At 45.7% G+C, this 27,686-nt stretch overlaps 2 protein-coding genes across 3 annotated transcripts; one reads left to right on the top strand and one right to left on the bottom strand.

The window, feature by feature from the left end:
- Positions 1-99: 99 nt before the first annotated feature.
- On the bottom strand, positions 100-7,341 carry LOC143162301 (alpha-aspartyl dipeptidase-like). The gene is given in 10 exon segments (XM_076342462.1): positions 100-324; positions 868-950; positions 1,778-1,837; positions 3,333-3,506; positions 4,903-4,982; positions 5,574-5,648; positions 6,894-6,982; positions 7,068-7,181; positions 7,183-7,296; positions 7,298-7,341. Coding segments are annotated over 10 exon segments (912 nt in total). The 3' UTR covers positions 100-245.
- On the top strand, positions 6,154-23,673 carry CYP20A1 (cytochrome P450 family 20 subfamily A member 1). Of its 2 annotated transcripts, none has more exons than XM_076342461.1 (13): positions 6,154-6,215; positions 8,082-8,131; positions 8,219-8,385; positions 13,345-13,490; positions 14,163-14,330; positions 15,021-15,099; positions 16,762-16,877; positions 17,363-17,417; positions 19,344-19,464; positions 20,363-20,474; positions 21,117-21,181; positions 23,066-23,155; positions 23,320-23,673. In XM_076342461.1, exons 4-13 carry the CDS (start codon positions 13,362-13,364, stop codon positions 23,468-23,470), a joined length of 1,086 nt encoding a protein of 361 aa, XP_076198576.1. In that variant the 5' UTR covers positions 6,154-6,215; positions 8,082-8,131; positions 8,219-8,385; positions 13,345-13,361; the 3' UTR covers positions 23,471-23,673. The 2 variants fall into 2 exon arrangements, with proteins under 2 accessions (XP_076198576.1, XP_076198575.1); XM_076342460.1 differs by lacking the exon at positions 6,154-6,215 and adding an exon at positions 7,272-7,372.
- The last annotated feature ends 4,013 nt before the right edge of the window (positions 23,674-27,686 follow it).

Raw genomic sequence — 27,686 nt, 5'->3', positions numbered from 1 at the left:
AATGTACAGACCCTTTCAGACTATGAATAGCTATGATTACCCAAGTATTGCAATAAAAATTGTCTTTTTGCAGGGAAGGAGAGATGTCCGAGACGTGAATTAGGGTGGGGAAAAGAGCCCACTAACGCATATTTATCTTTATTTATAAAGATAAGGTTCTCCACCCACCCTGGGACTAGAAGCATCTCTTTCCTTCCTCCTCATTGTCTTCCCATATAGTGACTTTTGCTGTAGAATATGCAAGGCTACAAATTCTGGAGATTACTGTCAATCAGGAGGAAACTGAAATCTGTTCCAGGCTCATGTTCAGTTGGTTTCTTACCCCTGTAAACAAGACAAACCATGCTGTGAGCTTTAACAGGAGCTAGGACTACTGTGCTTCCATCTGTTACTAGGTATAGAACAAGACATCCTTATTCATAACAAGCAGAGTTTTGACTCCCTGCCTTACCTGCACCACGGGACATATATATTAGATTTCTTAGTAATGTTCATATGACTAAAGACATCCTTGTTCTAGAGTTCAATGCATTAGGGCCAAACTGGCATTCCCCTGGCCTTCAATAACAGAACTGACTGACTACTGGGGCTCTTTCTGTGAACGGTAACTACAGTTCAGAAACACAAGCATCAACAGATATAATGCCATAGCACTTAACTGGGTAAGTTAGACATCCTTTAGAGTGCTGTCATATTGCCCGCTCCTTTGGAGCGTAAAGCAATACTCATGTTTTCCCCAAAGAGAAATGGAAGCAAGTGATTAAATAACTTCTGACGTGGGGGACAGGCAGCATGTGTCAGGGGTCTAACAGAAGTCTCCCTTCCTTTCTATCTGAAGGAGGATAGCCATTCAAATGAAGCATTTACCTCAAAAACAGACGTGCTCCTGTCACTCCTTGCAAAGTGGCTTTGTCTCCTTCCACTAGCAGCATCGCACCTTCCCGCAAGCCCTAATGTAGGTGGAAACATTTAACATTATTTTCCAGCTATCTGAAAGGCTAGAATGCTTGTCACAAGCAGGCCAGTCAGTGCAGCTCGCCATGACTACAAACAAGACTTTCTCGCTCACCTATTTCGAACAAAGATGCAAAGATCAAATTAGGTGAGCTATCTTGTTTTAGAAGCTGGTGTTCTTGTTTATTTTATTTTTCCCTTTTAAAGAAGGAGAAACCATTAAGGAGAAAAGGAAAATGTGTTTTTTCCACAATTACTTCCACTATCACCATTCTTAGCTCCGGTTTGGGCCAAGCAACAGCCAGCTGGGTTTGTTAGAGCACAAACTTCATACTCCCAAGCTCAAGCACAGGCACAGGACACCCAAGGTCCCACTTCCCCAGATAGACATACTGTAATTACGAATATACTACTGAATGAGCAAATTCAGAAACCTACAGAGATTAAAACAAAATGTAAAGTTAATACCACCTGCGAAAAGATTAAGGGGAGGTATCTTACCATCTGCATGCACACCACCCCCAGCATACAACATACGACTGGTGGCCAGTGACTGGAAAGATCAGAGCTGCCTGAAATACAGTGTTTGGTAACAGGACTCCAAGCATCTAATGGGCAGAATGCATTTCATTTGTTCTAAACGATTTTCTGCAAGTGAGCAAAATCCAAGGTTGAAGCTCTTAGCAAGAATATAACTGGCCTTCCATGCGAGTTCTGTAAGGCTTGTCAAGCAGGGGAACCCACACTGAAAGCTAGCAAGAATGCATTTAAAATGTCTACCATGCTACAGCCATGAGCTTCCTAACTGGGAACTACTACTCACCAGAACTGGAGGGGTGTTTGGTTCTTCATGATATTGATGAATTCTTTCCTCTCTTGTCTCCTGCAATAATGAGCATAGATTTAGCTGCCCAGGCAGTAAGGTAGAACTTGGAGCTATCCAAGTAGCAGGACACTGAGCAATTTCATAACATTAAACAAAGCAGGCACTTCCCCTCAAGCAGAATGCTTTCATTAGACTAATGTACTGAAGGAAGTGGCAGGATTGACTTTAATAGATATGTATTTTACCCTTCATCACTAGCAGCAATTGCTGTAGGTTAATAAAACAGAACTCTCACAATTCCAACCCTGAAAAGCCTTAAAACTTACTTCCACTCAATTCATCCAGCTTTTTTTAATTTTTTTAAATGCTATCTCTATGTGCTCACTCTCAGAACAAAAGCAGCGAGGAAGGTGGTGGAAGCAAATGCCTTAGATGCCACCTTCATGAAAGAGGGCAGTGAATCAGGGATTTCCACTGATTGAATATCTGCTTGTTTGTCCTCAAATAGGTATTACACGGAATAATTTCATTCTCTGAACAGCTCTGCCATGTTTCCTGAGGGTTTGCTGCTGAACTGAGCAACAGTAGTTAAAGAAATCAAACCAGAAGCATTTGTTGGTAAGGAAACACAGGAACACAGCAGGGACTTGATACAGCGCAGAGCTTCCAGCCTCTTGGAGAAACAGCAAAAGTTATTTATAGGGAAAAGACTGCCTGCTTATCTAGTGACAAGCTGATTAAATGAGTACCTACAACTTCATCTAAATTCTAGAAGCACACCCTGATCCTCCATCTCTTCGGTGTCCCCTAATTCTTAACACTTCCTCTAACCATGAAGAAATTTTGATTACAAGGAGGAAAGTATTTGGGCTGTTAAAAGATGCACCATAGAACTGTTCCCTGAGGAGTTAGCTCCTGACAGGTTATTCAAGAATCAGCTCCTCCATAGTGGAGACGTCAGTCTTTATGCTTGATGGTTGAAGTGTTTTTCTTTCAGCTACACTAGTACATGTGCTTGCTCAGTACTGGGCATTACAGGGTGTGCTCTCTGCAGGGACGCTAGTGCCTAGGTATTTTCTTATACAACAAGTTTGCATGCAATCTAAAGATCTCCCTGTTCTGATAGTTCTTTCGGACCTTTAGATATTTAAGCCTCTTAACGTATGTTTAAGTTAGGTCTTCTCAAACAGCAGGCAAGACAGACTATGGCAGGACTTTCCAGAAACACCGTGCATTGCATCGTAACATTTCAAGTTTCTCCCCCCTCCCCCCAATTCCATGCCAGGTATGAAGCAACAATATTTCAGACATTGCACAGCTTCTGTTTGTGAAAAACACTTTGTTCCACCTCGGTAGTACTGTTGCCAACTCCTCTTCCCACTCAAAGAAAAGCTTTAGGAGGGAGTAAAATGTTATTGCCTCACTGGCATTTCCAACTGCTCTAGGGAGCAGCTGTTAGACATTCTATAGCTTTGTAAGGCCTTGCAAATGCACACTATTGTTACACCTCTGCATCCTGGTTACTGTGTTAGCTCTGGCATGCTTTACTTACACCCATGTGAGTGCTTTTAACATCTGGGTCCAGGTAGTGGGGGTTAATATTAAAAGGAACTAAACCTAGGGCCTGCAGGGAGGGTGGATAAACAATTGGCATGTCATTGGTAGTATTGATGCTGATGGTAGCAACATTAGTTCCTGCGCTGGACCCCATGTAAGGAATCCCATCCTGAAAGACAAAAGCAATGATTAGTATGCAGTATCATAACTAGGAACTGCATTTTATAGCATCTTCTATCAATCTCAAGAGACTCAGCAATCAGATCAGACAGTCCTTCTAGCTCATCTCACTGCTAGCTTTACAGGTGAAAAGCAGAAGAACAAGAATTCAGGTTTTGAGGTGGGCAATAGTCTGTATATGTCATGGTTGTCAGAGAACTAGCTGTTGAATGTCCTGTACTCACAACTCTGTGACCCCATCACAAGAGAGAACTGGTAAGGTTGTCAGTGCATATATTGGACTTTGCTATTAAGATAAGAGGGACTTCTCTACATTGCAGTTAACAGGAAATATCTGAACTAGTTCTTAACTAGCTTCTGAGGAGAGTAGACTATCTGAAGCTGAGTACGATGTTGCCACAGCATTAGCTTACCAGTACTATGACCAGCTAGTTTAGTGCTAGTTTAGGTATTACTACTATGTACACAGTACTATGTACTATGCCGTACGTGGAAGGATTCTACACAAACATGCAAGTATATGGATAATGCTGAACAATTTGTAAAAATAAGCTATCTTGAGAGAACTGGTGCTAATATAATCACATAGCTAGCTAGACTTCACTGGGACGCGAACATTTTCTGGATTTTCTGCCCACAACAGGCATTGAATTTCTGTATATTAAGACAGCCTAGCTAACCTTTCTTCTTGGCAGTCAGCCTTTTCAAACATACTCTGCTTGCATAAATCTGCCTGAAGTCGTTTGCAGTTCCACATTGCTAGGGGAACACCTTGCTTCTGTTCTCCTCCATGGATGGCATATCTTTGCTGTGCCTTATGAGATTCACCAGCCACAATGGGGCTGCTGACTGGAAGAGCTCAATGGCACTCATACCTCTCAATTCCAGGTCAAGGAGGTACTCAAGGTAATTACACCATTTTCAACGTCAACAGGACATTGTCTAAAAGGCATGTGTGGATCCAACTCTATTGTCGGTTTATTAGCAGACAACCTGCAGCTTGAACATACCGGTATCTATTAACAAGATACAAAGTGGACATCTCAAGCTGAAAGACAGGGTTTCTGGACATAGATTAAATCCTGCACTCTTCTTCATTGGTATTTTAAGTTGAGGGGCTTACTTCTAAGGTATATCCCAAGGTCTTGCAGTCCCACATCTGGGAAACTGCCCTAGAAAGATTGCTGACCTTAGTCTTTTCAGGCTTCAGTGAGTAATGACAGCCTTATTTGGCCACAGATTTCAGTTCACCAGGTTGCATGAGATGGCTCAATATTTGAAGTATATTAAAAACAAAGATGTAGAATCAACTTGGATTTGTCTGAACAAAAGCTTATGCATGAGATCCTGCCATTCAGACTTGGCCTGAGTCCTGTAGTTTTTACCTCAAGAACTCTTTTCCTGATCTCCTGTATCAGACTGTTGTCGTAGAGAGCTTTCAGGAGACGGAACGTGTTCCCACCTCCTGCAGAAAGAGAGTCCAGCTTATTTAACATGCTTTCACCACTAGTTTTAATTGAAGCCTTTACAAACTTGGCAGGCTCAATGATTTCTATGCTCTATTCAGGGTAGTATCCTGCTTTGAGCAGCAGAAAACCGGGAGCTTCAGAAGAATGGTCATTGGGCAGGCCACGGGCTTATGCCCCGAGTCCTTCTTGTAACTCTGGCACTGGCTGTTTGACAGCGGACACTGTTCTAATACCCAGGAGCATGGTATTAGGACTACACTCAGTTTGAGCACGGTACCCCTGAATCTTCTTAGACTTAATACAGTGATGATACAGCTGTGATGATCATGTTTTTAACGCTGAAGTACTGTTCAAATGAATAATTCGAAACTTACTGGAGACAAAGTTCCATTAATAAATCTCTCCTACTTCCCTCCTCACCACTAAATTTAGGGTCTTACTGTTCCCAATTAAAGTACTGTTTTCTGTAGTTTCTAATAATTGCTAGGCCCAACTTTTTCATTGTTGTCTCTACAGTGCCAGCTCTGAGCAGGACTAATCCAGTGCCCTATATAAACCCTCGTCAGGGAGCATGAAGTAAAACTTACCGATAAATATTGCTTCAGATTTCCTTACAGCTTCCACTGGATCACAAGATTCATGAATGCTGTCCAGCCCATAACCTTCAATGAAAAAGTATTTACCTTTGCCACTTCAGTTTGGCAGAAGAATGTGGCATGTTCAATCCCTCCCTGCCCCCCCCCGACCCCGAGCCAAATGTCTCACCAGACAACCAGGGAAATTTCAGAGAACTCTACAACATAAAACGCAGTATACGTCCTACATTAGTGCAGGGCTTCTGCATCCAGCTGTACCAAAGGAAATGTTTGCTTTATGGATAGATGTGCTTAGTGTCTAAGAGCAGAGCACTTCACTCAGCAGGTGCAGGCTGAGGCACAAAAGTGCTGCTGAGCATTACTGGCTAACTAGAAAATAAGAGAAGGAAAAAGCTGTCAGTCTTCAGCTTGCCTGTGAGTCTGAACAGGATGTGCCATCATTGGTCTAGCATTACTAGTGCAAATATCTGATCTGAGTATTTTTTTTGTAATGGTTAAAATGTCTGGCTTTGACAGATTTGCCTTGCTGGGGTTCACTGAGTACAGGAAGTGCCAGGAGAGCCAGAAGAACATGGACATTTCATAGCAGCAATCTTTCTGCAAGACAAGGAGCAAAGTGTGCTGCCCAGGGAAGTGAGTACCGATTATTACTACAGTAACAGGTCCAAAGTTATCCTGAACGGTGATAGATGTTAGGTGGAGGTGTTGCTGTAGGCTGCTCTGGAAAGACCTTTGCTTGAAGCAAAGCTCAGTTGCTGTCCATCCTGGAAATATCTGGCTGGTTGAAATGCATTATAGTAATGGTCCTCACTTAACACCAGTAGTTGCACGGCTTGAGCAGAGGTTTAAGATGTATGGGAAGAAATGTTCCCCGGTGTGATTAAGGAGGATAAAAAGATGCCACTTAGTATTCAGGAACAAAAAGTTCCTCCCTGAAGTGGTTAGAAGTGTTTGCAACAAGATTCCTTCCGGAGGCCTCTAAAGCATCTACTTCTAGGTAGAAGTTAGCAAACAACTCCCTGCTGCTCTCACTCCCATTGCTGACTGTAACTTAACAGGGTGCAGCAGAGCTAGCCAAACCCCTCTCTACCGCTCCCTGCAGCACTACCCCCGTTCGGACCCCAGTAAAACGGACTGTTGCAGAGTTGCTTGCCCAGAGGCGTTGACCGCCTCATCCCCTCTTAGAGCAGCGGTTTGCGAGTGCCCGCCCGGGTGCTGGCCAGCCCCTGCGGCGCGGCTGCCCCACGGCAAAGGCGACGTTTCCGCAGCAGCTGTCCGAGGGACTCGGCGCCCGGGGCGGGCCAGCCTTACCCAAGCTTTCAAACTTCTCCCTCGCGGTCCGGGCGTAGGCGTCTCGGTCGTGCAGGGCGTAGGGAACGAACAGCACCCGCTTCACTTTCCTGGAAGAGAGGGAAAGAGCGCTTAGAGCCGCGGAGGCGGGGGACGGCCCGGGGCAGGCTCCCGCAGCCCCTGCGCAGCGCTTACTCCCCGAGGAAGCTCTTGATGTGCTGCTGGCAGTGGCCCAGGTACCCCCCTCCGTGCAGGGTAGAGTTGGAGACCAGCAGCAGGCGCCGCGGGCCCCCCATGGCGCCCCGTGCTGTGCCCGCGGGCGGTGCGCGCAGCCCAGCCCGGCCCGGCCCGGCCCGCCCCTTCCTGCCCCGCCGGCGGGCCGCGGGGTGGGGCCGAGCCGCCGCCGCTCCCGCCGCCCCGGCCCGGCCATGCTGGACTTCGCCATCTTCGCCGTCACTTTTCTGCTCATCCTGGTGGGCGCCGTGCTCTACCTCTACCCGGTAATGCCGTCGGCAGCGGGGGGGGGGAACGGCACGGCACGGCACGGCACGGCCCCCGGTGCAGGCGGGCAGGGAGCGAGTGGCCGCGGGGCCGAGCCGCCGCCGCGCCCCGGGCGGCCCCGGCCCCTTCCCACGTCCCCTGGGCTTGGGCGGGGTTTCGGGCCCGCCCTGGCGGTGCCCCACGCGGGTGCCCCGGGGCCCGGGTCCTGCCGGGGACGTGGCTGATGCCTGCGGGAGCGCTTGCTGTGCAGGGCGTTCCCGGCCGGCCCTCCCGAGCCAGCGAGGCAGCCCTGCCTGCACGCTGTGGCACACCTCACGTTTTACATGCCCCGGTGAATCCCTCTTAGAAAGGCTTTATCTGCTCACCTTGCAGTTTTGCTCGTGTGCAGATCTCCAGGGCAAAATCTGGGTACAAGATCTACATTGCAAACCTGACCCTTTAAATCTTTACGCAGGGATCTTTCAGCTAACCAGATGAATAATCCTGGCTTAGCCAGTGGGACTGGGCACACACACGCTTACAGTTGATTGGCTTCATAAGCTTTCACAGGTTTGAGGCCTGAAGATGTGGCTTATCCAGCTCTTGTTTAGTGTTTGTAAGTCGTGCAGCAGTATTGATGTGGAAAATCCAGCTCTCTTGCTGGAAAGCTGTGGGGCTTGTGTAAAATCTAAGTTCAAGGAGGCTGATGCATTTCCTTTTACTCTCTAGGCATCTAGGCAAGCAGCAGGTATCCCTGGGCTGGCTCCAACTGATGAAAAGTAAGTCCTTTCCATCTTCACATCAGTCAAGTTCAGCCTTGCCAGTGGATGCTGTTCGTGACCAAATACTTTCTTTGTGTTCCTCAGGGATGGCAACCTGCCAGATATCATTGCCAGCAGCAGTTTGCATGAGTTCCTGGTGAACCTTCATGAGAAATATGGCCCACTGGTGTCTTTCTGGTTTGGAAGGCGTCTTGTTGTCAGCCTTGGCTCAATTGATCTCCTGAAACAACATATTAACCCCAACCGGTTGTGTAAGTGTCCTTTGCTTTGTCTTTGAATCCGTTTGTTCCTTCTGGCCTTGCTGGGCATCCTATGTCAAAGGAAGCTGGGGTTTCATTCCAAGTAGAAAGAAAATAAGACTTAGTTTGCAGCTGACGTGGTGGTGGTTGAGGTGTGTCTTTGGTCCTGCTTATTGGCCTCGAATATCAGTGACCAAGAGTTGCTGCTGTCCAGTGACCATCAAGAAATTAGTACGCTTGTGTCTTTTACCATCTCCCTACAGGCAAATGTTTATGGAAAGCATCATGCTTGTTAGTCACTTGAAACAGCAAGGCAAAGATCCTGTAGCAACTTGACATACATTTTAAAAGCAGCTTATGCTGCTTAAACTGAAATACAATTTAAGAGGGGAAAATTTGCTGAAAGGAACTGTGCTAGTTTGTGATAGCTTCCTTGTGTGGTTTGGTGTGGAGGTTTTTAGAGTATTATTTGAAGAAGTTATTTAACTTTTGGTTTTCTTTGGCATGTAGAATTTTGTGCTGAAAACCTCTAGTGATCTTCCAGACTTGGAAGTGGTCAGTGGTGCTGGTAGCTGAGTTGACCCTCTTAGTCCTGGGAGGAATATTTAATTTATGGTGTAAGTCTCTTAGGTAGGTGTTTTGCTTCCTAAGGTGATCACAGACAATAAGTTAACTCAGTTGATGTTTGGGTTTAACCTCTTGTTTTTCCAGTTTTCATCTTATAAGGTTGAATGAGGTGCTGGTTGCACACCTCTGACCTGATACTGTAAGCTGATTTTAGGCACAGGCAGATATCTCAGCATCACTTTATGCTGGGGTCATGATGGGTAAGCTTCTTGTACACTTGCATGACAGACTCAAAAAAATTGGTGATGATTTGGGAAAGGAGTGGGAATTAACGAAGATCAGCAAGACACAGTCAATAGCAATGGCATTCCAGAAGGTGGAATGAATTTGGGAGTACCCAAATACTGGAGAAAAACAAATACAGTGCCTGGACTTCAGTGCAAGAAATGTGACCCAGGCAGTTACAGACTAGTCTGGCGTCCTGCTATGCTAAGGGCTAAACGTATTTTTTAAGGATGGGGATAAATAGGAAACGCACACCATACTTCTTTGATAATTAGACTTCTAGACAAGGAAAGTGGTAGAACTGTGTTTCTGTCAGGGTTTCAGTTCAGCATTTGCTTGGACACTGCTTGGGTCATCACTGAAGCTGGAGGTGATGGGATATGAGAAGTGAAAGAGGGAGTGAGGCTGGATTGTGTTGGGAAAGAGAAATGCTGGGTTGGGGAGGTGAAATACCCCCACTTATGTTAACAGCCTGCCCTGATGGTGTCACGCTGGGACTCCTTGTCAACACAGTGGAGCAGAGTGTCCTCCCGAGCAAGGAGATGGGTACCCCTGAGGGCTGGGGTAGCAGAAACAGGAAGGGGAGGAGCAAGAGCAGGCTGTATTAATTGCTTGCAGGATGACATGGCCATGGAAAAAAAGAAAAGGGTGCACTGAGTCATGTATTTTCTGTAGAGAGGAAAGCATCTAGGCTATTGCACAAGATGAACGTGAGCCAGACAGAATCCTGTGTACGGCTCTGACCTCTGTACTCAAGCATGATTTTGAATAAAGCAAGTGCAAAGAAAGGCTCTCAGAGGAGTGGGGAGCCTGTTGTGCAGGAGGAGCCAGGGAAAGTGTGTTCAGCCCAACAGAAGGAAGAGCTTCTGGGGGGATCCTCGTAAAGGCAGCAGCAGCAGGCTTAAGAAGGAGGGTTCTCGTGATCTGTACTGAACTCAGACCTGAAAAAGCAGTGATGTTAGTTGTATCAGTGCTTTCCTTTTAGCACCGGTGCTTGTCAGAAGTGCTCAAACGTTATTAGCAGTAAGGAATCTTAATGATTGATTTTCCTGGAGCTTTGAGTATAAACAACACGTAGCAGCTGAGTGGCTGTAGCAAAACAGTTCCTGTATCATTTCCTGGTGAGTAGGAGTAGGTGTTGTGGTAGGTCTCAGCCACCAACTGGCTCTGGGCAGCTTGCAGTTTTGTTGGAGACCTGGCCTTGCCTGTATCTCTTCTGTGCCCACAGTGCTGTGGGGCAGGAGGCAGCCCACTGTGGACTGTGTTATATCCAACTCCTGACTCTTCAGCTCCACCTGAAAACCCTTGCCATGTGACTCCTCCTCAGTCTGCTGGGGTACCTGAGGCCAGAGCTGCTCTTCATAGATGCCTGCTTGTTGGTTTCCAAGTTTGAGGTATAGGGTTTGGCTCCAAGTAGCATAGAAAGGTTCCTCTCGTCTCATGTGTGTGTCACAGGTATGGCCAAACTTCTTGGAGAGAGAGAGGTCCTGATAGCGCATCTATCATGAGAGCCTTGAAGTTGGACTACTTGCATTCATAGTTATTAACAGGTTCCCAATGCCAGGAGGCTGTTTTTCCTCATGCTTAAAGCAGTGCTTGAAGTTGGTACGTTTTCATGGCTTCTTAAAGCTTGGTTGAGATTAATTTGCAAGGAGAATTCAAAGGAAGTAAAACTTTACTGCTGATACTGGTGGTTCCCATGAGAGGCTCTGGGGAAGCAGTCCAGACCTGCAAAGGGTGTGGATGTGAAGAGGGTGGACTAGTTCAGGATTGCTAGGAGCAGTGGGTTCAGAGACCCACTTGGAAAACTCCCATGAGTCAATGTTGCCTTTTGGGTTGGGACAGTGAACCTGAAGCACATTGAATGCTGGAGATGGAGCTATGGGTCTTGGCGTGTTTGAGCAGGACAGCTTCATTGCTGTTCTGTGAGCATTTGTACTGTGCAGCTTCAGAGGTCCTTTCCATCTCTGATGTTCAGTTCTACTTGGCATCTGTCTTGACTATCCAGAGTTAGATCTTTTCTCCATATTTATTTACAGTGGTGTCCAGGACAGCACTCTGAGGTTCTTGGGATGCGGGAGAAGATTTCCTTGTAAGTGGAAGGAACAGTTGAAATTTTGATATGCTTCACTAAGAGGACTGAAAATGTAACCCTTAAGATGTTTTCAAGACAAGGACAAAGGAAGAAGTCCGAGGAAGTGCTGGCAGGGCAGAGCTCTGTCTCTGAGAGGTGGTTTGTGCCTTGTGGAGTCACTAGCCTCCTGTAGCTGTGGAGAAATAGCTGTTTCTCAAATACTGCGAGGCAGGGTCAGCCCTCAGCAAAGGGCAGTGTGGGGTCTGCAGTCCTGAGTTCACAACAGTGAGTGTATCAGTGGCATGGGACTGCTTTGCACTAGGGATGGGATAAAAAAATGGAGCCCGTGGCTGATCCAGCAGTTTTCTTTCATATGCACCAGGAGAACTTCGCAGTTTCTGCAGGTGATGGTGCTAAGCATCCTCTGGCCTCTCCAAATGCCTCTGCTTGCCAGATTTGCTGTGTGGGCTTTACCTCCAGCCATGTGTCTTTCTGGCTACCCCAGTACTGTGCCTAGTTCTGCCAGGGCCAGTCAGCAGGGAATCGTGGCATGAATAGCAGCAGCCACTCCATGGCAAAGTACCTTGGAGGAGGAATTGTCAGCAGCAGCTAGAGTCACATAACAGCCTGCTCCACATGGAGAGCTGCAGGTACCATCTGCTGTGCCAAAAGACACATGCACACACTCCTTGTCATTCAAAGTGGGAAAGAGGGTGAGATGCAGAGCTTAAAAACATTGGAAGGGAAATGATGTGAGAGAAAAGCATTTAGGAAAGTCTACCATATTTATGCCTTTGGCCTCATTAGCTGCTTTTGTGTCATTAGGTAGTAAGTCCTCTGCAGGTGGGAATTGTCTTTTCTTGTGTGTTTGTCTAGTAGCGTAATGAGGCCCTGATCTCTGCTGGGAATCCTAGGTACATCCACAATTGGTAGAGTCATATGTGTCTAGCCCAGCCTTGATGTTTTCTGATGCCTCAGAAGTTTCACTCTCCATCTGGGAGAAATAACAGACTGTGATAAACAGCGAAAATATCCCTTCTGAAAACCCCAATTGCTGCTTCCAAATAGTTCCTTAAAGATTCTGCCAGTTCTGCAAGACCCACAGAAAAGTTTACAGAAAGGGAGAAGCATATGCCATGTTTTATTGCACAGTTTTGTATTGACATCTAATATACTTTAACAAATTTATTAAGTAGAGGCCCCTGGTGGTGAAATTCAGAGTTAAAAATCTAACTGAAGTGAGCCATGGATATGGAAGATGGAGGATATGTGGTTTTTTCTAGTTTGTATACTGTTGCAAGTGTCTGTGCGGAAGGAAGAAGGAAAGTAAAGCGATTAGAAGTAGAAGGCATTCTGTAGCTTAGTGGGGTACTGTTTTCTGTAAGAGCTTCTCTGCTGGAGGCAGCCCTGACTGAGAGAGGTAGGTGTTATTTTGGGAAGAGCTCATCAGCAGGAAACTCAGTGCATGCAAGAGAAGTCATGCAGGAGCAGTAGGGTGTCAAATGAGATTTGCTGGGGCTGTGAAGCAAGGTAAGGAGTGCGGAGGGCAACCTCTGGCTAAGTCTCTCATGCGAGCTGATATGTCTTGAGTGCATAGCCATGGTCAGGGCAGGAGGGCGCACCAGATGTCAAGGGGGAATGTGCTAGAGCAGCTGCAGATCAGGCTGGCGGAGAAGGGCAAGGAACATGTCACGCTCACTGTTGTCACCAAGTCAGTGGCGCAGCCAGCTGGGAACTGGCAAGCTGGGAACAAGCTTCCAAGGTGTCGTTACTAAAGAGTTACTTGGTAGAGCCAGCAGGCAATCTCTGCAGTGGGAGCTGATCACAGGATGGTACCCTGCCACAGAGAAGAGGCCTTATGAGGTCCCAGCCCACACTGAGCAAGAGAAGCTTGACACCCCAAAGAGACTGTTCCTGCGGGAAGGAGCCATGCCTTGTCACTGCCCAGAAGTAGCAGCGCCCGATTAAAAAGATTGCTGTTTTCATCATCCCTGTGTGGTGTGACTGCCTGACTTTCAAATGGTGTTTCCTTTATTTGCTTTCAGTGGATCCCTTTGAGACAATGCTGAAGTCTCTCTTGAGGTACCAGTCCAGCCTGAATGGGGATACAGGAGAGAGCCACATGAGGAGAAAGCTGTATGAAAATGGTGTGACCAAGTCCTTGCAAAGTAACTTTGCTCTCATCCAGAAGGTGCGTGACTGCCTTTGTACAGCAGAGAAGCCCTGTGTGGCTCACAGGGGAAACTTTAGTGAGAATGATCACTAGGATAACAGAGCTGCATTCAAATTGGTGCTGGAACTATAAGCATCTGAGACAGTGAACAGCCTCTGCCCGCTCAAGCACGGTGTGAATATTTGGTTTCTCTTAGCTCCAGTGAGTTAGGGGGAAGGGCTGAGCTTGGTGACTTTTTATGCCAAGATACCAGATGCAGTTAAAAGATACTGGAGCATCTGGATTCTAAATTTATTTCCCAGGACAGGAGGGAGGAGTAAGGAACCAGCTATTGGGACCACAAACAGGTGAAGAACTGTTCTGTTGGCTCAGCCCAGCAGCCAGAATATGATCTCCCGGTCCGGAGCTACTAGTATTAAAGTTTTTAAGGTTTCTTTTGTGACAGAGGGAACAAGAGAGGAGGACAGGGCTGCCTTGTTGGGGGAAAACCTTGGTAAGAGGCAGAAGATTTGAGGCTAAAATGTTACTGTTTCAGTTAACAATGAAAGGAAACCCTGGAAAGAGTGTAGCTTCATGCCATAGCCATGAAAGTGTGGTCTGCCTTAGGAACTGGGTGGGAATGTCTCCACGCTATGTTTGGTAAATAGGCTGCTAATATTACTGCCAACTAATGGTTCCTTCCCTCTCAAGCTGTCAGAAGAGTTGCTAGCCAAATGGCTCTCCCTCCCTGAGGCACAACATGTGCCACTCTGCCAGCACATGCTGGGCTTTGCCATGAAGTCTGTCACGCAGACAGCTATGGGCAGCAGCTTTGAAGATGACCGGGAAGTCATCCGATTCCGCAGGCACCATGATGCAGTAAGTGTCACGAAGAGCCAGGACATCTCCTATTATATTTTTCCATGCCAACAGCACACAGCTTGTGTCTGTGTGCAGTTTAGTACAAGCTACTGCTGAGACTTCAACATTAAGCTAACATTAAGCTTAAGAGCTTGAGGGCTCTGCCTCAATTGTCCCACGCTGAAACTATCAGAAAGATCCTACTGCTGATCCTGCTGTCATTAGTCTAAGGTGTTTCTAAAGGATCTGTGGGGATTGGGAACCCAGATCCAATGGCAGTTGAGAGGTGTTTGGTACCTAAGTCAGTTAAACTCTACTGGAAATGCCAGTGGAACTTCTCCTTTTCAAAGATCTGCTGAAGACTCTGTGACATTGTGGAGAAAGGAAAATCTGAGGAGGTCGCAAGCTGTGTCCACATCTGGGGATGTTAAATCTGCTGGTGATAGGGTGGGAAAGAAACAGTTCCATCTCCCATTCAAGATTCCCATGTTTTTTCTCCTACAGTTGTTTCATTTCATCTCAATTTCAGCTATCATAGATGTAATATCTGGAATGGGACATGGTGCCCTAAAGAGACCAGTTCCGTATTCACAGGAAGTCTTCATTTTATTTGGTGTTTTCATTTTCCTGAATAGGGAAAAATAGAAGAGCCTCAGCAGTCTCAGCCTGTGGTGAGTGATGGTGCTCTTCTCTCTGTCCTTCTTTCAGATCTGGTCGGAGATTGGGAAGGGTTTCTTGGATGGGTCCCTTGACAAAAACATGACTAGGAAGAAGCTCTACGAAGATGGTAGGTTCCTCCCAAAATCACAGTCTTCCCACTCTCATTAATACTTAGAGTTAGCTAGTGTATGGAAGCACTTAATTTGTCCAGCTGTCTTGGCTTTTCTGCAGAGTTGATCATCGTGCCATAAGCTACCAGGTGTGTCTGCCTTACTCTCGCGTAAGATCATTGTTTTGGAGTTGAGTGACAAGCCTACCATTGTGCAAGAAGTTTGTAGGACTAGAACTCTAGTTCCAGGTCTAGTTCTATGGTCTGTCCAGTCTGGAGGCTGATAGAGGATCCTGGGAAGTATCTTGTGCTTGCTCCCTTCCTGTTCTGTTCCCTAGTGTCCACTTTTGGCCTCTCCTGGAGGCAGGCAATTGTGCTAGGTGGAGACAGATGGAGCCACTTGGTTTGGCCTGTATGGTCATTCTTATGATGCACCATTTGGTGAATGTGCTGCCAGTCACTGACAGGCTAGAAGGCACAAGTACAGAGGTGCTGCTTTGATGGATACCTTCCACGTGATAGCCTCTGATGTGCTATTACAAGGTAACATGATTTTCAGGTCTGTTATGGCAGTGCTTTTATTTCTCATGTATTTCACAGTAAGTTAGTTATTTTTCAGTTGTCCTGTCTTTTTTGTTGTTAATAGTTAAAGCTTTTCAGTATTGATTGATAAGATGTTAAACAAAAGTAGCTTGTATCTAGAACTAAGGATTTGCTTGTAAATCCTCCAAACCCAGTGTTTCCTTCTTTATGTTGCTGGTTCTGTGGGTTTCAGAACCTGAGGACAACTACCACCCCATTAAAATGGGCTTCTCCCGTGGGCACTTGTTCAGGACTGTTCCTGAGTTGTAGTAGGATGATGCATTAGGACACAATTTAACAAACTCCAGATAGTGAGGCTTGGTGTTTAAGTGTTGCTGGCCTTCCTATGTGGAGAGGAGGGAGGAAGTGTAGTTCTAAGACGAAGGGGCTGAATTGGGCCTTAGTAAATCGAGTTTCGGATCCAACTTCTGCTCCATGTTTCCTGGATAGTCTTGAATAGGTCATTTAAATCAGACAGCCAATGGCATCTAGGTCCCTAACTCCCCCCAGTTCCCACAACAGCCACCAGGAGTTAGACACCCAATTACCTTCAGATTTGTGGACTCTCTGTGCCAAAACCCTCACACGTTTTCCCCACCTTCCTCGCTCTGTCTATGCGGACTCTTTAGCACAGAGCCATCCTCTTGCACCATGCTTGTAGAGCCCCTAGCAAAAGGGAGACCATCAGTGGCTGGAGGTGCTGCAACACATCAGTAATTATAACTCTACAGGCCATGCAACTAGTGTTATCTGGCTCAGTGGTTTTTATGGGGGCTGATTAAACATGTTCTCTGATGGTTCAACACTAACTGTTATTTGACTTCCCCTTACGTGATTTCAATTCGTAGAGTACATATCTCAGTTACACTTGTAAGGGTGGCTTTTTATAGGCAACCTGTCTGATTTGGTTCCTACATTTTCGACTAAATTGGAGATACCGCCTTCCAAATTGACAGTAACACGTAACAGAGGCTGCTTCTGTAAGTGAGCCCAGCAGGGAAAGCTGGTCTGAAAATCTGCTTGGGGAGATGGATTTGCTTCTCTGCAGCACTCAGGATGATCAGGTTTCAAAATAAACATTTCTTTTTGCTTCCCAAGCTCTGACAGAGATGGAATCCACCTTAAGGAAAGTTACAAAGGAGCGCCGAGGCAGGTCATTCAACAGGCACGTCTTTATAGACACCTTGCTGCAGGGGAACCTGAGTGACCAGCAGGTCTGTGCAGCTGTTATGTCATTACATAGTAATGGACTTCTGCTATTACAAGCTCATTACATTGTAGCCTTTGATTAATTTTTTTGCATCTTAGGTCAGATTCCTTACTAAAGCAGGGTTTCTCCTTCTTCTTCCATTCCTACAATGTTTAATTGCATTAGACTTTGGTAGTTTTCCTTGCCACTGCTTCGTTGCTATTTCTATAAACCAGAAATATGTTAGTATTAAGCACGTCTCGTGCCATTCCAGTGGAAGTTCTGTAGAGAGTTCAGTCTGTGTCTTCTGCCTCTTACCAAGGTTTTCCCCCAACAAGGCAGCCCTGTCCTCCTCTCTTGTTCCCTCTGTCACAAAAGAAACCTTAAAAACTGTATTTCCTGCTCTCTGCACTAAAGGGATTTCATGCACTTGAATGGAGAATGTGCCACTTCTTTTTTATCTTTACAGTCTTATGAACTTCATTCTCTGAAGCAGATTTTATTTCCTAGATTCTGGAAGATACAATGATTTTCTCCTTGGCAGGATGCATAATCACTGCTAACTGTAAGTACAGATTGTAGGTAACTTTCCATCCTTACACTCAGCTGTCTAAAACTGCGTGTGATGACATGAGACTTATTCTAGGCTAATAAAAAATTATATTGATCATTCTGTTTCTCCTGAGCTACGGGTGTATAGAAGCAGCTAATTTTACAACAGACTCTCGACACAGCCTCACAGCTAGTGAGTTTAAACTAAGTTGTGTTTGACAACCTTCCCAGTCTTTTGGTGAACCTCAGAATTTCTTCCCATTGCTTTTTGCTTGCACTCTAACCCCAGCCAACTGATGCTAAATTTGATGAAAAAGCACCAAAAGATGTAAGCCACAAAGATCGTGTTGTAAAATTGGTTCTGGCACACGGGAAGGAAATTAGAGCTGAGTGCTGGAATCTGGCTGGCCGCTTTCTGGAGGATAGGTGTGTTCCATGTATGGAAGACTTTCAAAGGAGCTACTTTGAGATATGTGCAAAGATTAGGGGAAAAAAACCAAAATAAAAATACAAACCGGAGCTGTGTAAAATCTCTTATGATAGCAGGATGATTATCAGGCCCTGTATCTTAGCCAGCAGGGCTGGGACTCCAAAGAAAACCTCCCAGGTGCAGCTGGGTGTTGAAGAATGTGGAGAGTAAATTTGGCAACTATGATAATACTCTCCCCAGAGAATATCCTCTCCAAGGAATCCAGGAAGACTGTCATTTTAAGGGGCTCGACTCCTCAGGAGTTCCAGATAGTTCTCATGAATAGACAGTTTGGAGTGGTAGAAACATTTCCTTGTAGCTTAAGGGAAACTGCATCCTACACACTTATTTCTTATGCAAGGTTTCTTTTTCACTCTGTTATTGAAGATATTCGTTGAGTACCTCACTGTCGTGGTTTAACCTCAGTTGGCAACTAAGCACCACACAGCCGCTTGCTCACTCCCCCCGCCCCCCGGTGGGATGGGGGAGAGAATTGGAAGAGCACAAGTGAGAAAAACTCATGGGTTGAGATAAAAACAGTTCAATAATTGAAATAAAATAATAATAATGTAATAATAATAATAATACACAAAGCAAGTGATGCACAGTGCAATTGCTCACCACCCTCCAACCGGTGCCCAGCCAGTCCCCGAGCAGCGGTCCCCCGGCCAGCTTTCTCCCAGTTTATGTACTGAGTATGACGTCACATGGTATGGAATGTTTCTTTGGCCAATTTGGCTGTGCCCCCTCCCAGCTTCTTGTGCACCTGCAGCCTTCTCAGTAGGCAGAGCATGGGAAACTAAACAGTCCTTGACTAGTGTAAGCATTACCTAGCAACAACTAAAACATCGGTGCCTTATCAACTTTGTTCTCATCCTAAATCCCAAAACACAGCACTGTACCAGCTACTAGAAAGGAAATTAACTCTATCCCTGCCGAAACCAGGACACTCACAAAATAGATGTAGGGGAGACAAGGGCTAGCCAGCCTGCTGTAGAGAGCTGTACTGTTCTTGTCAGTCCCTGTCAGGAGCCCCAGACATTGGCTGTCTGGAGCACTCACCTGAGATGTGCTGGGGAAGCCCCCTAAATAAGGGAATTTTCTGATGCTTTGGGCAAACCAGCCTTTCGTTTGCATGGTTGGTCTAATAACCCTGGTTCCCCAGGGTTTGTTGGGCTGTGTGGTACCTTCCCCAGAGCTGTGAGGCTAAACGGCTCAGTCTCCTGCACAGCTCCCTGAGCTCCTCATAGCATTGGAAAGAGAATTTTAGCTTGCAGGGTCTCTTGTTACACAGGAGTTCAGCCTCTACTCCTGCCACTGAACACAGAATTGGTACAACCTGCTGTTAAGAGAGGTCACCCTTTTCTGGGTCAAAAAGTAATGTTGCAAATACAGGAGGTAAGAAAACTGAATGCAGTTTGTAAAGGATTGAATTTTCTGGGTCCACTCTTGTCTTGATTTCTTCCCCAGTGTGTACCTGGGCAGTCTATTTCCTGACAACCTCAGAAGATGTTCAGCAGAATCTCTACAAGGAGATGGACTGCGTTCTGGGGAAGGGACCAATTACACATGAGAAAATCGAGCAGCTCAGGTGGGTCCCATGGAAGGAACTGCAGAGGAAGGTTATCTCACGTGGTGGGGACAGGGGCTTCATGTGCTGGAGCCTGATGCCCAGCCTATACTGGGCCAGGAAAAGGCATCCAAAAGCTACTTCCTTCTTTTTTCTGGAAGTGATCGAACCACAGGATGACTTGCAGCACAGAGAGAATCTGCTGTAGAGCTCCAGACATGGGGACCAAGCTGCTCTCTTCAGGGTGTCTATAGGAAACCCTTTAGGTTCATCAGCAGAGGAGAGCACAGAATCAGTGCCCTGGCTGCCAGGCCAAAATTTGTTTGCTTACTGTCTTGTTTGGTTTCTGTCCTAGTTTTCCAAAAGTAGAGGTAATCGGTCATTTTAATGGTTGGATTCACATTAGACATATTTAGAGAGAAAGCATGGAATAATAATCTTTTCAAAGGGCCACAGAACTAGGATGATGACTGGTCAGCAGTGTGCCTTTATTTTTCGTGCATCTGTTGGTGCAACTGGATGCATTTTGTATTTGGACTAGTGTTAGAGTTTCAGTAAGGGAGTATTGAGTATGTGGGTTTCTTGCTGCTTCTTGTGTGGGTGAGAGGTCCAGGAAAAGGTCTGGTGTGTTTATGCTTTTTAGCAGAGTTAGTTTGGTTTAAAATCTGAAAAAAGTGTGGTGAAGAGAGATTTCAATAACCTTCCCTAAAAGCTGATAATGAGATTTAATGCTTCTTGCAAAGATGCTGGGACTCCTTGCCAGAAAAAAAAATGAAGTGGCTCAGTGTGGCTTGAGACAGCTCCAGGAACAGACTGTGACCCTAAATGCAGCAGGTGACTCAGCTCTCCTTGCTGCCACAAGGACATGGACAAGCTTCTCTCTGGGAGGGTTAAACTAACCAAGTCTTACTGGTTGCAGATACTGTCGTCAAGTCCTGTGTGAGACAGTGCGAACAGCAAAGCTTACTCCCATTGCTGCACAGCTGCAGGAGCTGGAGGGGAGAGTTGACCAACATACTATCCCCAAAGAGGTAGGGCAGTACTGGGAGCACTTAGGCCACTCTGCTTTCCTGGAGGGGAATTTGCTGTTTCCTCTTCTTCCCACAGAGGGGTGAGGCAGGAAGACCATTTCTTCTGACACTGTTGAACCTGAGCAGCTGCTCTGTCATCTGAAAGTACAATTTAGCTCAAAGTTTGCCCTGCGGTTCCTCTGTGGGAGAGGCTCTGGGAATTAATGTTCTCTTGCTGAGCAGATTTGCTTCCGGTTCTGGGTCCACCAGGGACGAATCATCTTTTGAAGGGGCTTATGGGCTCAGTTGTGCATAAAAGAGCACAATTTCAGGCCTGATCATATCCCCCATATTTCCCACACAGAGTGGTACCTTCCATTGCAGAGAATAAAGCAGTCCATAGATATATGCCAGCAAGAGTAGAGGAACAGGATCAGACCTTCTCTAACCACCAACAGTTGCAGCATGGGCCTTAGAAGTTAAAATCCTAACATCTGGGCATGGATTATGGAGATCTGTAGATGAATATAGCATATTGTCTTTTTAATCCACCTAATAAATATGAGTAATCTACAGAATAATCGTCATCCAGCAGGGCCATCCAGAGGTGTCTTTAATTGTGCATTTCTTTCTGCTCTGACATACATCTGATTTTCTTTGCAGACACTTGTGCTTTATGCTCTTGGTGTGATGCTGCAGGGTAGTTCATCGTGGCCATCACCATACAAGTATGTAGAAGCAAGACTTTTATTGCAACTAATTCCTTTCCTTTTTTTAATTAACATTCTTTAGATCTTACAGCACAGCCTGTTTGGCTGCAGGGCCTGCCTTAAGCAGATTTTGGAGCTGAAAGGGAGCCTGTAAGAAAATCCATTTATGAAGGTCTTGGTTTGTTTGTCTCCATGGATGGGATTTTGGGGCAATTCAAGTCATGATCCTCCCATGCTCCAGTCTGCGTGTGTGTATGTGTTAGAGTTTAATAACAATTTTTTTTGCATGCGCGCACACATACACACACAGAGCTTCCCTGGAAAATGCTGGTAAATTCTTTTTAAGGTTTTCTGTGAGAGGGAAACAGTGATTTGAATTGCTTTGGAATCACTGCTTGTCATCATGAAACAATGATGCAAGGGAGGAAATGTCAGTCTGAAGTTTTGTTTTTTCAGGGGGAAGGAAAATGCTACCTCATTACTTCTATCTGTGCAAACAAAACTGGATCCAGGCCAGCATTTCGGAGGTTAAAGAATAAAAATTGCTGTAGCTTCCTGTGGCCTCCAGGTGGCAAATATTAACATGTATCTGACTTGCTTCACTTGGGCTGGGAAAAAAATGTGGGTCAGTTATTCTAGACAGAGAGAACAGACAGCTGAGATTTAGGAGAAGGAACAGAGCCTTTAGAACAGCACTTGTCCTCTCCTGCAAGTGTAGCTCTTACGAAAGGCTCAGGCATTGATGCACCGATCTATGAGCATGTTGGCAGGGCTTGCCTACCTAGGATAGGACACACACTGTTTAGGAAGGGTTTGCTGAGGCCTCGTGGGAAGGGCTGTGAGGACTGCTGTGAACACAGTGTTTATTCCAAGGAGAAGGAGGTTGAGGTTTAGCCTGATGTAGATGTGTACTTCTGTGACGGAGATAGGAGATCAGATCTTTGTGATCCTTTCACCTACCTACTGTACGAAACCACTGTGCATGGCTGTTTGCCCTCCCTATTTTTTTGCTAGGCAGCTGCATTTTCTTTCCTATTAGAACATTTGTAATTTGCCACTTCAGTTCAGGGGGAATGCAAGTTTGATGCTGCTTTTACTGAGGATCAGCACCCACATGCCTTTTCACCTTGGTAGAAGCGGAGCTTGGATGTTTAGGCAGGGAGCCAAAAGCTTGAAGTATAAGCAGAAATATTTAGCAGAAAGTGAAAGAGAACTGCCTTCCATCCATCAAATTTCCTGTTTGTTTTTTTTTTTTAATATTTAAATTGAATGATATTTTATTAGTCTCCCTGTGGTTAGTTGATTATGGGAATCTTGTTTTAACTCATGCCAGCCCTGGATAATAGTTTTCTCACAGCCTCTACCATCCTAGTGCTGGAAACCACTTTTCTCACTTGAATGAGTCACCAGCTTCCCTCCCCCAGCACATACACATACACACACCAGCTGCTTGAAGAGAAGGGTGAGGGGCAAGGAGAAAAGGGAAATATTTTTGGAAGTGAGAGAGGAAGGGACACAGGGGGAGAGAGAGAGGGAGACAAATCAGATTGTGTGTGCCCTGGAGGGGAATAGGGGGCAGGTAGCAGCATCAGCTCAGCTGTGTACTCAAGCTAAATACCCGCTGCTGAGAGGTAATGTATATTAGTTCCAGCCCTGTGTCACACTAACTCAGTTTATCAGCATTTTGACCAAGCTGGGACACAGCTGACCAGCTGGGAGCATAGATGGAGTGGATGCACAATTGCCTTCGTATATCTATGTGGAATTACCCAGCATGATTTAGAGAGAGCAAATTAGTGAGATTCTGTATTTCATTGCCAGTTTCTTGTGTGTGTGCACACGTGTCTGGGGAAAGGAACCTGTGCCCACACGGAAAGCCTCACTGTATTTTGTCTTTCATAGGTTTGACCCAGAGAGATTCAGTGAGGAATCGGCCATGAAAAACCTCTCCTTGTTGGGTTTTTCAGGAAGCCAGGAGTGCCCGGAGTTGAGGTGAGCATAGGGAAGGAGGTCTTTGTGAGGTGAGCATAGGGAGAGAAGGTGCTTTCAGCCTCTTCCTGTTACCGCTGAGACAATCTGTCCACGCTGGCAGTTGTCCTTTGGCAGATTTTCATCATAGCAAGGTTTTTATTCTTTTCTCCTGCCTCTTCCCTCAGGTTTGCCTATATGGTGGCTACAGTTCTGCTGAGTGTCCTGGTAAGGAAACTGTACCTTCACCCAGTGAAAGGACAAGTCATGGAGACCAAATATGAGCTGGTAACCTCACCAAAGGAGGAAGCCTGGATAATGGTGTCTAAGAGAAGCTAAGAGCAAGCAAAACAAGAGGCTAAAAGTGCCAGCAGTGAAGTTCTGAGCAAGGGTCTTAGGGGGAATCATGCTGGCACCATGCTGACTCAGCCAAGGAATTTTACATCCAGATTTTGTTACCTTCCACGTTCTTAACCACATACCTCTCTTGGGTACTTTTTCTAACTCAACTAGTAGTCATATTAAAGTAGATTTAATCTGTACGCCTTTTTTACATTTGCTTTTGGATCTCTGGCCAAACCATTGCAAAGGAAGCAACAAAACCTTGCAGTGGTGTATGTATGAAGTGTTGGGTGCCAGCTAGTCAAAGACCAGACCTCTAGTTAATCCAGCACCTTTCCAACAGCAGCCAGAGCTGGATAACAGTGCCTCTTTAATCCAGTGGAATGCTTCTTCATGTATCCTAGCTAGATAAGACCTTGGAGACACAAGGACAAAGCCTTTCTCTCTATATAGGTATTTTTATTCAAAGTGTCTTTCCTTCCCTTGAGCTATAGCTATAACTGTCAAGAAGAGCAGATATATCTTGTGAGAAGTATGTGTGAGTGTGTGTGAGAGAGAGAGAAAGAGAGAAATAAAGTGGGGCGGGAATTGCACCACCAGTTCTCTTGCTGTGTAATCTTGCCATGCTGTGAGGTTGCAAGAGAAAGGATGACTGAGAAATGCTAGTAAACCAAGAGGAATAAAATTGGTTTGGCCCTTGAGAAAACAGAAGCATCAGTAATAATACAATGAAATGAAATAAAACCACAGAACAAAGCCCTGAGAAAGGGATTCTCTATCCTCACAGTTCTGAGGGCAGTGTCTAATCTAATCAGCATCAGAAATTGACAGATGCTTGCAATTCATTCAGCACTGGGTCAGCATGAGATTGGTCATGCAAATACTGGAAAGGGAGAGTGCTGATTTTATAGGGCTCTGGATTAATAACTTAAAAGCCATTCAAAGAATCCTTTTCCTCCTCCAAAATGGGTGCCAGCCAAAGCAGCATCGCGTGCCACGTGTTCACATGCTTTTCCCTGCTTCTTTCTTTCTCTTTTGGCCATTGTAGGCCAGCTCCTGAAAGATTTTTCAGAGCCCCACTGAACGGCTTGCAGGGCAGGAACCTCTTACCCTCTTGTCTCATTGGAGTAATTGCCATCTGACTTTCTTTTCAGGTTGTGTTTCTCCCTTTTTTTTTCCTTCCCCCTCTTACATAGGATCACCCTTTACCTGATCTTCATAAGTCTTTTCCCCATAAACCTTACTTCTCTGTTAGCTGCAGTTCCTAGCCCCCTTCCCACCCAAAAGCTGTGCGGTGGTAGGTGAGGCATTGCTCAGTCTGCAGCTGTGTATGCCCAAGCTGCTTTTATACACAGCTACCGATGCACCACAGAGCAGTCCAGGAGTGTGTGGCTCCCATTAGAGCTACTTTCTACTGCCTCTGCAGGCAGGGCACACTTTACATAGGGACACAAACCTGGTAGCTGCAATTCCCCTTTCTATAGACATTGTTCCTTTCACTGGCACCTTCCAGGTCAGCAAATCTGCTGCCCTTATAAAAATGTTTTGGCTCTTGTATTGCTGCCAAGTGCCAGCCTGAATGCAGTCCTTTCAGCTCTTATGGGGTTAACATCTGATGCCAGCCTCTGTGGGCACCAATGAAAATTCTGCTCTTGGGTTTAATGTGTCAGCTCTGCTTTCAGTGGGGCTGTAGAGATTCAGATCCCCCCCAGTGCAGTTTGTGTTGGGGGGAGAGGTGAGACAGAGATGCTGTTCTACTGTTTTTTGTCTGCTGGGCAGAAAAAGGAGGGTTGTGCAGTTCAGCTTGTTGCCTCTCGCATTGATTTTTATAATGAACTGCAAGAAAGCTCTTGCTAATCTGACCTCCATTTAACTGAAGGTTGGTCATGTCCCCAGATGGCAATTCATGTTGGGCTTTGCTTCACTGCTTATGCAAAAAGGCCTGTTTTTCTTGAAGGTTGCAGATGTTTCCTAAACCTTCTGGAGAAATCAGCGTGGTAAAGGATTTTACTTTAAAGCATCCCTGGTGTGCAGAGGAGGCATAAGGGAGGCTAAGTTACTGCCTTCTTGGGAAAAAATGGTAGGATAGCACTGTCTGTGCTAGGAACCGGGCAAGGAATATCTGACTGTCATATAATTGAGTGGTGAAGATCTGCTTTCTTGTAGCTGTGTCGTAGGAGTGAAGCTTTCAGACACCAGAAGAGCTTCCCAAGTGTAATTGTCCGGACCTCTGTTACAGCATTTCTCTGCCTTGCTGGACCAACTGCCTTGCAACAGCCCTTCCCCAGTTACAGGAATCAAAAATGGGAGTAATTCCATATAATTTGTTACAAATTTTCCGTCAGCCTGCACAGGTATTGCATCCCATAAGACTGTGCTCTCAGTCCAGGCCACTAACTGAGCATGCTACAGGAGTCTGTGACTGATACAAGAGAAGAATGTGGCCCAAAGTGCTGGAGAAAGCCAATGATTAGTTTGTGTTTGCTCGAAACTGCTGTCAAAAAACCACCCTGACTCATCAGTTAAGGAAATGTGTTGAGCATGGAGGGAAAGGAGGGGGGTAAGGTGCTCTCAAGCATTTGTTATGCACTGCTTGGAGTGACACTGAGGTCACAGCCACATTGTTTGCTGAAGTCTGTAAGTTTCCATTCCTCACGCTATGTGTGTTGGTCATTTCAAACAGCCTATCAAGATTTAGTGCAACACTCATCAGCCCAGCTGTGGATCCTTTTCTTGTGCAGCAAACCCCCTTTTTTGTATGGGAATGTTCATGGATCAGAGCTTTCTCGTGAAGTTTTAATCTATTTTGATTGGAAACTTGAAATACCGGTTTTGCCCCATTTCTCCTCTCACCCCTTGTCTGGCATGCACCATCAGCTGGTTCTTGTTTGGCCTGGTTTCCTAAGGAAGACTTGTATTCGTAGAGCGTGCCTCCCTCCCCACTTATGTTTGGCCATTTTCCCCTTTCTCTTCTCACGAGAAGTAACTTCTGAGCCCTTGGGCCAAATCAACTGCATTTGACAGGGATCGGCGTTTGAAATCTCAACACTGTTATGTTCCTATAAATTTTGTGAAAAAAAAAGATGACTAGGCATAGGGAGTCTATACTAGATGTGTCACAAGATTGCAGCCAAAGCCGAAGCGTTGTTAGATGCCAGCCTGGGGAAAAGCCTGAGTCAGCACCTGCACTGTAGCAGATAGCCAATCTCAGGAGTCCAGTCAATAGAGAATAGGGTTCTGTCAGTCCTGCTCAGACCCATGCACTAAGGACACATCTAAGGCCCAGAGATCCCTTCTGGCTGTAACATGGGGACGTGGGCAAGCGTTGCAACCTGTGGAAAAAAAATGCCTTAGTCTAGGAACAAAGCCAAGAGGGGGAGGTTGCTTCTATAATACAGGGAATTACTGCTTTTTATGCTTCATATTCCTGCTCTGCACCAGAAAGCTGCTTCACAAATTCCATAGGATGGTTTTGAAAAGCATACAGAAAAGCTGCCATTTCATTCCTTAGACTCTTACTGTAGAACAAGCTTCTACAGAGGGCTACAAGCTCATGGAAGGTAAGAGGCTAAATATATCTCTGTGCCTATGCAACCTGCTGCTCTCAGAAGTAGGCAGCCAGCACAGGTGCTGGGAACAGTCAGGCCATCGCTAATTGATTGTCGTGGCTGTTTCTGGCTGACAAAACCTTATACTTTTACCCCTTGTACTGGTGGCAACTGGTGAGACAGTTGTTAACATAACTTTGAGCAGAGCAGACAGCTTATTGAGCTAGCCTCCCACTACCTCCAAAATATCCATGAATGGTGTTACCTTTAGATTTTAATTAACCTGGGCTTCATATAGAGCTATTATTGGAAATTAGTAATATCCTTCTGTTCCCAGCAGTTTAAAGACTTACTGGTGATGGCTGTGGCATGCAGCACAGAGTTGAGGGCTGTATGTTTTATATTTTCCATCGTTAAATGGAAAGGATGGTCTTGGCAACTTCTGTCCTACTTGCTGCAAAAGTAAATGTTGGTTGTTGGGTAGAGTAGACATTTGCTGATTTAAAATACCTTGGGCAGCTCTCATGCCAGCTCCCCCATTAGCTGTGCAGTTACATGAACCTGGGGCTGCTGGCAATCCAAACTGGGAAAACAATATATCCATCTCACCTGCATGGTTTGTTCGTGAACATTTTGGTACTGTTTAACTCACAGGTAAGTAGCAT

The sequence above is a fragment of the Aptenodytes patagonicus genome, chromosome 6 (assembly GCF_965638725.1).
Source record: "Aptenodytes patagonicus chromosome 6, bAptPat1.pri.cur, whole genome shotgun sequence".
In the NCBI taxonomy this organism is placed as follows: Eukaryota; Metazoa; Chordata; class Aves; order Sphenisciformes; family Spheniscidae; genus Aptenodytes; species Aptenodytes patagonicus.
Note: the sequence above shows the minus strand (reverse complement) of the source record. Positions and strands in the feature narration are given on the sequence as shown.

What these genes read in the sequence shown, in the direction of transcription:
- CYP20A1 (XM_076342460.1), top strand. Translation starts at nt 7,301, where the DNA reads ATGCTGGACTTCGCCATCTTCGCCGTCACTTTTCTGCTCATCCTGGTG. An exon ending in GGAACCTGAGTGACCAGCAG is followed by an intron (nt 16,878 to 17,362) that starts GTCTGTGCAGCT and finishes TTTATTTCCTAG; the next exon opens with ATTCTGGAAGATACAATGAT. An exon ending in CAGGAGTGCCCGGAGTTGAG is followed by an intron (nt 23,156 to 23,319) that starts GTGAGCATAGGG and finishes CTCTTCCCTCAG; the next exon opens with GTTTGCCTATATGGTGGCTA.